Source organism: Halichoerus grypus, chromosome 9 (assembly GCF_964656455.1).
Source record: "Halichoerus grypus chromosome 9, mHalGry1.hap1.1, whole genome shotgun sequence".
NCBI lineage: Eukaryota > Metazoa > Chordata > Mammalia > Carnivora > Phocidae > Halichoerus > Halichoerus grypus.
In genome coordinates, this window is record NC_135720.1 from 52,137,959 (window position 1) to 52,150,480 (window position 12,522).

General features: G+C 41.5%; 1 protein-coding gene and 1 non-coding gene across 3 annotated transcripts in view; one reads left to right on the top strand and one right to left on the bottom strand.

The window, feature by feature from the left end:
- The first annotated feature begins 492 nt into the window (after positions 1 to 492).
- Positions 493 to 12,522, top strand: part of SNX3 (sorting nexin 3) — a 43,232-nt gene continuing 31,202 nt past the window's right edge. The window contains exon 1 of one of the 2 annotated variants that reach the window (XM_078054911.1): positions 493 to 918. In XM_078054911.1, the coding sequence (XP_077911037.1) occupies positions 757 to 918 (162 nt within the window). In that variant the 5' untranslated portion in view covers positions 493 to 756. The remainder of the gene's footprint in view (positions 919 to 12,522) is intronic. The other variant, XM_036068910.2, reaches the window with a different exon arrangement.
- On the bottom strand, positions 6,050 to 6,153 carry LOC118520757 (U6 spliceosomal RNA). Its single transcript, XR_004909825.1, has one exon. It is a non-coding gene; the product is annotated as a U6 spliceosomal RNA (small nuclear RNA).

The following is a 12,522-nucleotide window of genomic DNA, read 5'->3' on the forward strand; positions in this document are numbered from 1 at the left end:
GGTGATTTGGCAAGGTCTTTGTATTCCACTCTCCTACTTTATCTCCTTCCATTTATCAATCCAGACACGCGAATGGTCAAACTGTCACGTTGATGTCAAACTCATCATGTGAGGCACGTTAATGGTTACCTAGAAAGGCATTTTCAGTGGTTCACGGTGAGACATTTGGTAGGTTGACGCAGAGTTAGCGGGAGTTTTTTTTCGATTGCGGGCAAATCCCCCAAATCTCGCCGTTTAACTTTTGTTTCCGCAGCCCCCAAGGCCACAAAACCCATTTCCGTGTTTCCTCCCACCGCTCCAGGCCAAGGCGGCGGCAGAAAGACAGGAAGCGCCCACCCCCAGACCCCTAGGTCCCGAAGCACTTCGGCCTCAGCCAGGCGGCGATGGGCTCGCCCGGTGCATTGTGGGCGCTGTAGTCTGGCCGGAACCTGTTCACGACTACAACTCCCGTGACCGCCGCTGCTCCTCTACCGCCTAACCCGCAGTCCCCCTCCGCGGCCTCAGCTGGGCCTCCCAGGCCCAGGGCGCGGCGTCCCGGCGAGTCAGCTGTTTCTCGCCTAGGCACAAGAGGCGGAAGCTGGAGAGACGCAGGGAGGAGCTTCGCTCGGGGGAGAACGCCCGTCCTACGTGCTCGTTCGCCTCGACCGCTGTGCGCGAGCCCGGTGTCCCCGCGGCGGGCAGCAGCGGCGGCGTCGGTGGAACGCGGAGGGGGCGGAGGGAGTCCGCGGCGGCGGCGGCGGCGGCTGCAGTAGAGAAATGGCGGAGACCGTGGCGGACACCCGGCGGCTGATCACCAAGCCGCAGAACCTGAATGATGCCTACGGGCCACCCAGCAACTTCCTCGAGATCGATGTGAGCAACCCGCAGACGGTGGGGGTCGGCCGGGGCCGCTTCACCACCTACGAAATCAGGGTCAAGGTGAGGCCGTCTTTCTCCCCTTCAGAGAGACCCCTCCCGCCGTCCGTGGTCTCCCCCAGCCGACCCACGAGTTGATCCCCTCCGGCGGCTACAGCCGCCCGGGTCAGGAGCCGCGGGCTGACTCGGTCGGGCAGCCTTGTCCACGGGCGGGGTCTTGGGCCAGGGCCCTTCTTCCTCTAGGGCTTGGAAGGGGGCTGCAGAGTGAGCTGAGCCCAGCACTGGTACTTGGAGAAGGTGCTCGAAGAAGAGGGCGTGGGATGAGCGCCGCTTGCCCCTCAAGCAGCTGATCTGGGAATGACATTTGAGTTGGAAAGGTGTAGATCTTTCGAGAACACAGTGCTTCCAATGGGAGGGGAGCTAGATGTGACTGAGGAAGGGGGTTTGCGCAAAGTTGAAGTTTTCCCAGTTTTCTTGAACTGGAGACTTTCCCCAGAGGTGGCCGAGCCAAGCTGGATGGTTGGTCCAGGCCCTTCCCGAGCTACCAAACTGACCTAGGTTGTACATTTTTCGGAACAGAATCTAGTGGGTGTTCATAAAAGCCTGACGAATTTGGTAGGGCTGAGCCTGGAGAGACCAGTGATTGACCTTAGCATTCTGGGCCACCATCGTGCTAAAGCCTGAGGTGTGGCGAGTGTTGTCTACCTCACAATCCAAAACTACAACTGCTTTAAGAAAGCCTATTCATTTAGGGATCTTGCTCTCTTAATTTCGAGATTTGCACTTAACTGAATGAAGGAATCAGCTGAAGTAGAAAAGTAGAAACACTTATAATTTCGTAACTAGTATTTGATAGCAATAAGTAATTCAGATGATTTGAAAGATGCTAATTGAGAATAGTACTTCACTTTCACTGTAGTTCAGGATTAAAGAACTTTCTCATGTATGGAAGTATCTTTAAAAATTAATCACATGAAACGAATCTAGCTGTTAAAAACGACAACAAATTTTACTAAAAATTAAGTGTAATAATTTCACTTTACAGTAATTGAACTTTATGTAAGAAGTTAGTATTAATTTTTAAATGGAGTAATTTCTCATTAACTTGTGCATCTTTTGTGTGTATGGTTAAAAAACAACCTATAATTTACCATCAACCATTTTTTTTTTTTTAAAGATTTTTATTATTTGAGAGAGAATGAGAGAGCGAGAGCACATTGGGGGGGGAGGGTCAGAGGGAGAAGCAGGCTCCCTGCTGAGCAGGGAGACCGATGCGGGGGGATGCGGGGGACTTGATCTTGGGACTCCAGGATCATGACCTGAGCCGAAGGCAGTCGCTTAACCAGCTGAGCCACCCAGGCGCCCCTACCATCAACTATTTTTAAGTGTACAGTTCAGTAGTGTTAAGTATATTGAAATTGTGAAATTTATGCATTTAAAAAATGTATCATGTATTGCTAAAAGATTTTTAATAATCAAACTTTAAGATGTGAAACTAAAGTTTATGTTCCAGGTCACCCTAGTGTCCCTATGGATGTGTAACATGTGAGCCATAAGCAGTTTTGTTATAGTGAAATTGCAAAATCCAGGCTCCAGCATACTTACGGAAGTACTTTACCACATAAGCCTAGTAAAAAAGTAAGGCCTTTTTTTTTTTTTTTTAACTTTTGGAATGATTTTAAAATATATGGCAGATTTTTCACTGAAAAGAACTTCCTCTTTTACCCTAATTCACCACCATGTTTTCCTTTATTTCTTGTGCTAAAACAGAACTTGGTATTCCTGTTTCTAAACTTCCATAGCTAGTACTTCCTGTCATACAACTGAAGCAAAATCTCCTGCTTCCACTTCCTCCATTTAATAACTTTGTGTTTATCTTGCTGGGTGCATTGTATTAAATGCATTCTAGTATAATTATTTAAAAAATACATCTGATACTTTATTACTGCATAGCTGATGTGACACTTTAAAAATAGTGTTTATGGTATGATCATTTACATTTTTAAGAATCCTTTTTAAGAGTGGTTAATAAGTTATGGAATTAACAAAGTATGCACCTGCATTGGTTTGTGTTATATAAACCAGTTTTTTTGTGTGTTAATGATGTTTATAGTCATAAATGCAGGTATCCTAAAAAAGTGTAATTGAGTTTCTAATGGTCGTGAAATGCCATTGGGGTTTTTCTTAATATGTAATGTGTTAATTTAAAAGTCAGGACACCATATAGTAGGACAATAGGTCTTATTTAAGTAGCATATGATTTTTGAGTGTAATGACAATCTTGTGTTAAGGTAAAATGGCCAGCAAGATGAATAGGTGAGTCATTTTGTAATTTTATTTATTACTACTTTCTAAACTGTTGCTTCTCTCCCTAGCCCCTATTGCCTGCCTTTGGCTATTGAAATGCCATGTGGAGTTTGGGCCCTTAAACTATCTTATAGTTACTTTCTAATTCTGGTCTTGAGAAAAATGTTCAATTTTTATAGAATCTGATTGAAATTACTCTAATTCAGAGAGTAATTTTATCTAGATAGTGGCACTTTAGAATGCAAGTTTCCCAATCTCCACTTATCTTTTGGTTTGAGGGTAGTGTTTAAGACTATTAGGATCACTTGATTAGTATCTCTGGGCTTTTGAAAATAATTGGTACAGTGTTAATGTTTTTAAAAATTGTTCTAATGGCTAGGTGCAGCAGAGAGCACCATAAATGATGAAAGGTTTAGGAAAGCTCAGGGTCTAGAATTATTTTTGCATATTAAAGAGAAGTTTAAAGGAGAAATTCAGTCACTGTTTATGAAGTTTGTACTCTAATGTAACCTTAATTTTCTGGGGATTTTAAGTTAGTTAAGATCTATTGTAACTAGAGACAATTGTTTCAAACAGGAGTGAAGTTAAGGATCTTTCTTGAGCTCTGAATTCAATGAATAGGTTTATCATTTATAAGCAGAGTAAGGTACACAATCTAAACTCCACTTCCCCTCTGTAAAATAGGTATGCTAACAATAGCACCTACGTCATAGGACTAAATGAGATAATGTACATAAATCTCTTTAGCTAATTGACTGGTACATACTGAGCTTTCAAAAGTTACCTCTTTCTAAAAGCAATATGTTCTAATTTAAAAGACAGTGATCAACTAACTACATTTTCTGTATTACTATGCAGTTGAGTTACTGAAATTGTTAGATTTTCTTGGCATGGAAGTATACATTCATTGAGGCAGATGTAGTATAAAAGAAGCCATCTTGTTTAGTATTTAACCAAGGAACTTGTTTGTTTTCAGTTTTTATTATTTTGTATGATTCCATGTAGAAAGTTGTGATGTCATTTGGAAGGTGGTAAATTTCATATTAAGCCCAAAAATACTTAATAGAATACTTCATATTTTAAGGTAGCACATTTCCTGTGATGATTATACTAGTATTTTTTCCAGTTTTTTTTTTTTTAAGATTTTATTTGTTCATTTGACAGAGTGAGACACAGTGAGAGAGGGAACACAAGCAGGGGGAGTGGGAGAGGGAGAAGCAGGCTTCCCGCGGAGCAGGGAGCCCGGTGCAGGGCTTGATCCCACTGGGATCATGATCTGAGCCAAAGGCAAATGCTTAATGACTGAGCCACCCAGGCACCCCTATTTTTTCCAGTTTTATTGAGATATGACTGATATATAATGTATTTAAGGTGTACAGCATAATGATTTTTTATGTGCATATATTGTGAAATGATTACCTAATAAGATTAGCCAACATTCAACTCCTCACATAGTTACAGAAGTAGCCTTTTAAAATTGAGGCTTATTAAAACATAAAGCTGAATACTGAAGTTTGATAAACATTTTTTTTAAAGATTTTATTTATTTGAGAGAGGGAGCATGAGCAGGGGAAGGGACAGAGGGAGAAAGGAGAGGGAAAAGCAGAATCCTCACTGAGCAGAGAGCCCTATGTGGGACTCAATCCCAGGACCCTGAGATCATGACCTGAGCCGAAGATAGATGCTTAACCACTGAGCCACCCAGACGTCCCGATAAACTTTTTTTTTAAAGATTGTATTTATTTATTTTAGTGAGAGTGCGTGCGTGTTGGCGGGGGGTTGGGGGGTGGAAGCAGAGGGAGAAGAGAATCTCAGGTAGACTCCACACTGAACCCAGAGCCTGACGCAGGGCTCCATCCCAGGACCCTGAAATCAGGACCTGAGCCGAAATCAAAAGTGGATGCTTAACTGACTGTGCCATCCAGGTGCCCCAAGTTTGATAAACATTTTGACAGGAAAGATCATCAGTAAAAGTAGCATCTTAACCGTTTTCCATTCTAAACCTGTATTGGTGATTTTACTCTGGGAGAGTCCTCTCATTTTAAATTGGAAGTTATTAATACCCAGATTGGAAACTGAGAAATAAATTAATTCTTAGACTTGCTTTCAGGATTTATAAGAACATATTATTAAAGGGCCCAAATATATTTTTTCAAAATAATATTTTAAAGAATCAAGGTGTTTTCGTGCCAAAGGACATGTCGCAGAATCGAGGTAGCTTTATCAGCTGGCCATGAGATGTTGTCTGATACACATCTTTGCTGGTAGCTACAGCTGACTTCCCGGATCTCCCTGAAGGATGGGCATGTTACTACCTTTGAAGGTTCTGTTCTTACCTCATCCATGCCTTAAGATTGGGGAGGGAGGCAGTGACAGTTAAAAAGTAGTCCTGCTGTATTGGGTTATTAGGGACTGTTCTATATTGTTCTGCACAGACGATTGTCTCTCACCCAAAGTAAATTATCTGACTAGTGTTAGAGCTAGGGTTAGATTTGAAGTAGTCTGGTCCTGGTTCAGAATGGCTTCACAGCTGCAGTTCACTTAATTTAAAACAGGACATTAAAACCTTTGTTGTCTACAGCCTAGTTTGGTGGCACCCTCAGGTGTCTGAACATTTGAAGGAAATCCCAAGTTGGTACTCTTGAGACCTGAGTTGACTCTTCAGTAATGCACAGTGGGTAAGATGCACCCAGGAGAGATGAACAGCTGCAAAGAGCTTGCTATTAAATTCTGTGCTCTGATGAAATGACCTGAAGAGAACGTGTTGTTGAGTGGCTGGCTAGTGATGTTATAAAAGGCAAACTTTTTTTTCTTTGCGTGTTGAAGCTAAAGAGGGGATTTTTCACTTCAGTACTACTTCTATTCAAGGCACTGTGCTTTATATATAAAAAATATGGAACGCTTCATGAATTTGCATGTCATCCTTGTGCAGGGGCCATGCTAATCTCTGTATCATTCCAATTTTAGTGTATGTGCTGCTGAAGCGAGCACTGCTATATATATAATATGATCTTTGAGGTAACTGAAGAGAATAGATAATATTCCTGTTTTGCTTTTGTAAAAGCTGGGGTCCCTGTTGATCTGATCCTCATCTCTTGTCTCTCCCTCATTTTTACTTTATGTGCCAGTTCTCTTAAACTACTTGTATCTCCTGAATAAGCTGAATTCTCTTTTATCCAGGCGTCTTGTGTCTACATACTTCCTCCGCCATTAAAAACAGTCTTCCTGGGGTGCCTGGCTAGCTTGGTTGGTGGAGAGTATGACTCTTGATCTTGGGGTTGTGAGTTTGAGCCCCACGTTGGGTATGGAGATTACTTAAAAACAGAAAGTCTTTCATTTATTTTTTTTTAAGATTTTTATTTATTTGTCAAGAGAGAGAGCAAGAGAGCACAAGCAGGAGGAGTGGCAGGCAGAGGGAGAAGCAGGCTCCCCACTGAGCAAGGAGCCCGATGGAGGACTCAATCCCTGAGCCGAAGGTAGATGCTTAACAGACTGAGCCACCCAAACGTCCCCAAAAAATAAAATCTTTAAAAAAAATAAAACGGTCTTCCTTTAGTGGCCTCATCTGGCTACTGTTACTTGTCCTGCAGGACTCAGCCTTACTATCATCTTTTTTTTTTTTTTTTAAAGATTTTATTTATTTATTAGAGAGAGAGAACGAGTGTGGAGAGGGGCAGAGGGAGAAGCAGACTCCCAGCTGAGCAGGGAGCCCTACCCGGGGCTTAATCCCAGGACCCTGAGATCATGACCTGCGCTATACGCAGATGTGTAACTGGCTGAGCCACCCAGGCGCCCCCTTACTATCATCTTTTTAGAGATTTTGCTGATCCATGGAATTTAGACTGGATTTCCTTCCTGTGTACCCTTGTAGCCCTATAAGGATTAAATTTATTTGCTTGTTTGTGGCTTCCTTTAGTTCCTGTATCTTCCACTATAAATTCCTAGAGGACAGGGACTGTCATAATCACTCTTACTCAACACCTGGCGCTGCACTTGGTACGTAGTGGACAGTATGAATGAATGAAGTTTAGGAAGGTTAAGTAATTTGCCCAAAGTCGTGGGTATTAAATGGCAAAACTGGGATTTGAATCTACATTTTCTGACCTTCAGAGCCTGTCCTGAACATTCTCCTCGAGAGCTTTTGAAACTATTTTGATTCTTACTTCATTGGGTAGGGTTGGGATTTGGGAAATGGTAGTTTATTTATTTTTAAGATTTTATTTATTTTATTTTGAGAGAGCGAGTGAGGGAGAGAGCACAAGCAGGGGAAGGGGCAGAGGGAGAAGCTGACTCCCTGCTGAGCAGGGAGCCTGATGCGGGGCTCAATCCCAGGACCCTGGGATCATGACCTGAGCCGAAGGCAGACGCTTAACCAACTGAGCCACTCAGGTGACCCGGGAGAGAGAGAATCTTAAGCAGGCCTCCATACCCAGGGCGGAGCCTGATGTGGGGCTCATCTCACAACCCTGAGATCATGACCCGGCTGAAATCAAGAGTTGGACGCTTAACTGACTGAGCCACCCAGGTGCCCCAAGAAAGAAATTCTTGTGTTTTGTTAATATTGCCACTCTGTACCTTTTAAGTGGAAAAGTCTAAAATGTTTAACTTTTAGCAGTCTTGGTGATTCTTTGTAGTAGAAATTTTCCGTCTTCACCTTCATAATCATGCTTACCAAAAAAGAAAAAAAAAAAATTGAACTGTTTTTAGGTACTTTGATGTTTTACCATATTGTGCTGCTTTCATGTAAGCAGAGCCAGCAATTTTTTTTTAAAGATTTTATTTTTTTATTTTTTTTATTTTTTAAAGATTTTGTTTATTTATTTGACAGAGAGAGATACACAGTGAGAGAGAGAACACAAGCAGGGGGAGTGGGAGAGGGAGAAGCAGGCTTCCCGCAGAGCAGGGAGCCCGACGCGGGGCTCGATCCCAGGACTCTGGGATCATGACCTGAGCCGAAGGCAGACGCATAACAACTGAGCCACCCAGGCGCCCCAGAGCCAGCAGTTTTTTTAACATCAAATAAGAAAGATGGTGTCCAAGAAAAGCAATACTGTAATCTTGGTACTGCTTTTTACTGATTTCTTAGTTAAATGACTTAATGCTTTCAACTAGAATTTTACTTCCTTAAGGAAATATTTAGAACCTAGGAATTTTGACATGGCGGTAAAATGTGACATTTGATGTAACTTTCAGGAAAGGTGGTATCCATTAGGATACAGTTTGGGCTGTTCTCACAGAGACTTCAAGAATAGAGTTTAATTTTTCACATGAGAGGTCTCAGAGGCAGGCCTGGGCTGGTATCATGGCTTGACTCTCAGCTGCCAGCATCACATCCATCTTCTAGCCAAGGGGAAAACATATTCCTGCCCCATTGCCCTTTTCCTCAAAGGAAGCTGGGAAATCTAGTCACATCTTCAACCATGTGAAGAAAGGAAGGACAGGCACAGTTCTTTGCTTTACCACAATAGCAAAGAAGTAATTGGGATCAGCCCTTCTAGGGTGTGTGGCTTTAGCAACATTCTGATCATCTCTCTTAATTCTTTACTTTTTGCTGATGCCTGATATTTCAAAGTTTAGAAAAAGGTCATTTGATTTGTAAGAAATGAAATTGAGTTCTCATTAGTTCTGACAGTCTTTTTTTTTTAAAGGTTTTTTATTTGAAAGAGTGAGCATGGGGTGGGGAAGGAGCAGTGCGAGAGGGGGAGGGATAAGCCGACTCCCCCCTGAGCAGGGAGCCTTACACGGGGCTCAATCCCAGGACCCCGACCTGAGCCAAAGGCAGACACTTAACCAACTGAGCCACCCAGATGCCCCAGTTTTGACAATTTTAAATATGAATGAGTTTTGATTTCTTTGATTTCTTCCTGAAAATTAATTTTGGTGAGTTGAGAAAGGAGACAATCATGAAGACATGGCATATCTGATAGGGTATGGGGTTGGATTAGAGGTGTTGAAAATACATGATTAATCTTTTATTTTTTTCTTTTTCAATGGCGGTTTAAAACTATGGAGGCAGTTTTACTTAGGACCAGCATTTTAGTTGATGGTATCGAATGAAGGAGTATATAATTTGAGCCACCAAAATAAGTGAGCTCAGTGTCTCTTACCAGAGAATCATAGAAGACTTAAAATAATTTTTATCACTGATATAGCATCTCTGTTTGCTTGGCTTTCCTTAAATTATTTCCACACCTGCTACCTATAGATTGTTTGCTTTATGTTTTTTCCCACTCTTGCCTTGTGGGATGAGTTTCTCTGTTCCATAGTAAATTTGGGAATTCTAATCCATACAGAGGAAGAAACGAGTCTCAAAGCTCCCCTCCTTATGTCCAGTTCTTTGCATCTCACTCCTCTCTTGCCTTGACATTATTCATTATCTTTTTTTTTTTTTAAGATTTTTTTTTTTTTTAAATTTATTTATTTGAGAGAGAGAGAATGAGAGAGAGCAAGCACATGAGGGGGGGAGGGTCAGAGGGAGAAGCAGACTCCCTGCCGAGCAGGGAGCCCGATGCGGGACTCGATCCAGGGACTCCAGGATCATGACCTGAGCCGAAGGCAGTCGCTTAACCAACTGAGCCACCCAGGCGCCCGACATTATTCATTATCTTGAAGTAGAAACAGAAGTAGATAAAAGTCTTGTTGGCTAGGCATATATTATGTATTGTCAGGCCTTTATTTAAATTTACACCCAGGGGTGCCTGGGTAGCTCAGTTTGTTGAGCATCCGACCCTTGCTTTCAGCTCAGATCATGATCTCAGGGTTGTGGGATCAAGCCCTGTGTCCAGCCCTGTGCTCAGTGCAGAGTCTGCTGAAGATTTTCTCCCTCTCTCCCTTGAGCTCTCTCTTGTGTGAGTGCACTCTCTCAAATAAATAAATAAAATCTTAAATAGATAAATTTACACCCAGAGATCCCCCCATATTGTGTAACTGAGAACATTCATTTATTTGAGAGAGGGAGCATGAGCGGGTGAAGGGGCAAAGGGAGAGAGAAAGGAAGAGGCAGACTCCCTACTGAGTGCGGAACCAGACACGGGGCTTGATCTCACCGCCCTGAGATCATGACCTGAGCTGAAATCAAGAGTCAGAAGCCCAACTGACTGACCACCCAGGCACCCCACTGAGAACATTATTAATAATACACTGATAGATCTAGAGCAGGAGTGAGCAAGCTGTGGGCTTTCCTGCTTTTGTAGTTTTATTGGAAGACTTCCAAAACTTAAGGCAATAAATTTGTGTTTTAAGCTACTAAGTTTGTGATAATTTGTTACAGCAGCAATAGGAAATTAATAAGAATGACCATACCCCTGTACTAAAAATCATTTCCCGGGCACTTGAGTGGCTCAGATGGTTGAGCATCTGCCTTCGGCTCAGATCCCAGGGTCCTGGGATTGAGCTCCATGTTGGGCTCCCTGCTCAGCGGGGAGTCTTCTTCTCCCTCCCCCTGCTCTTGTGCTCTTGCTTGCTCTCTCCCTCTCAAATAAATAAATACAATCTTTTTAAAAAACTGAGTATAGGAGAAAGAATCACATAATCTCTGATACAGTCGTTTATCCTTGCTGTTGTACTCTGGTGCTCTTGTATGAGAGGGAGCCAACTTCTGAGACTAGGCAGATGTAAAATTATGAGTACTGTGTGATGAATACTGTGGGTTATTGGCTCTTGGTTAAAATTTAACTTAGAAAAGGTGTTATTCTTTATTATTAGGCCTCTGACCCTCCATAATTCCAGGCAAGGTCTTGGAAGCAATAGTATCTTCCATTCATTGCACACATTAGGAGAAAAGTACTTTGAATTCTGCATCTTGTGATTCTAGGTCTCAAAGTCTAAAATATATTTAAGTATTTCAGGCAGTAAATGTATAACTACACAATTTCTTTTGATGTTACAATTTTTTTTTCTTGGTTTCTATTTTGGAAAGAAACCTGCAGTTAGCTTCAGGCATTTATTTATAGTGAGCAGGAACGGTCTGTTCTTTTAAAATATCCAGATCCATTTGTGACAGGATAGATTTTAAAAATGCAACCTATAAGGCTATGAGGTATATAAAATATATGTATCAAATACGTAAGGCACCCAGAACTTCTGTATGAAGAAAGTTCAAGAATGTTAAAACTAAGGAAGCATTGTAGAAGAAGGATTCTAATTATAAAATCTGGTGAAACTTTCATAAATTAAGAAAGGATTTATAGGTTAGAGTAGGCTATTAGTTATGAATACTGTTCAGTGGATTATTTAGAAGGAATATGTTCTTTGATTTGCTTTTCTCTAGAACTTCTGATATGCCTTTGTCTAAAACTGTTCTAATATAGTAGTCATTAGCCATATGAGTCTATTTAAATTGAAGTGTTAGATTCAAACTATCAGACATCTATTTGTTTCCTTAGAATTAGAGTTGACTTGTTTGACTTGTCTTTAATTCATTATAAGTGATAGTTGGGCTTGAATTACAGGATGTGTCATATATAAAGGGACCATTGTATATAGGGCTTTTTCTCTTGAGTTTCTGTAACCTTTTTGCCCCATCTCACTGTGTTTCCAGTCATTGATCACTCACAGTCTGTTCACTGTTACCTCTGGGCCAAACTCCCATGCACTGACACACAGCCTGTTCTCTGCTGATTAAGATAGAGAAAATTTCTTAATCCAGTCAAAGGTTAGCGACGTATTTCCTTTATAGGATAATTTTATTATATTGGGAAATTGAGCACAAGTTTGTAAACTATAGTTAAACTATAGCTTAACCAAAGAGAACTGGGATGAGAGTAAATGGTGCCTTTCAGAGTGTATAGAATCTTATTTCTCTTCAGTCCTATACGGGTAGATGTAAAATATGTGTGGTTCCGACAGATTTCAGTTATAGCTGCTTTCAGGTCTGTTTAGAGCACTGGGCCTTCCCATGGTATTTAGCTCAGGCCCCTGAAGTAATTTCCTGTTTTCCAATGAAGTTGGGTCTCTTATAGGTCTTGCTGTGGCCAGTAGAAGAGGAAATGCTTCCCAAAATCCTTTTCTGCCCCACTTCCTCAAGGATTCTTTTTAAAGGCCTCAGAAAAATCTGTTAGATTAAAATGTTGAAGTCTTAGTCTAAATTCTCATGTAGGCAAACTAAAAGCAACTCAGCAGTGGATATTAAATTTAGATTGTAAAGCACTTTGATAAATCGGTTTTGTCCCTCAGTTTACACGTTAATATATTCTTTTCGTAAACACCTGAAGTTGGTGAGGAGTCACAGTTGGCTGCAAAGGGTTGAATAAGCTGCAAAACAAAAACAGCTTCAGTTATAAATTCATTGAAATGTCCTAGAGCACTTCCATTTTTATAACTTCCTAACTTAAGTTCTTGGTTGTTGAACAAGTCACCTTG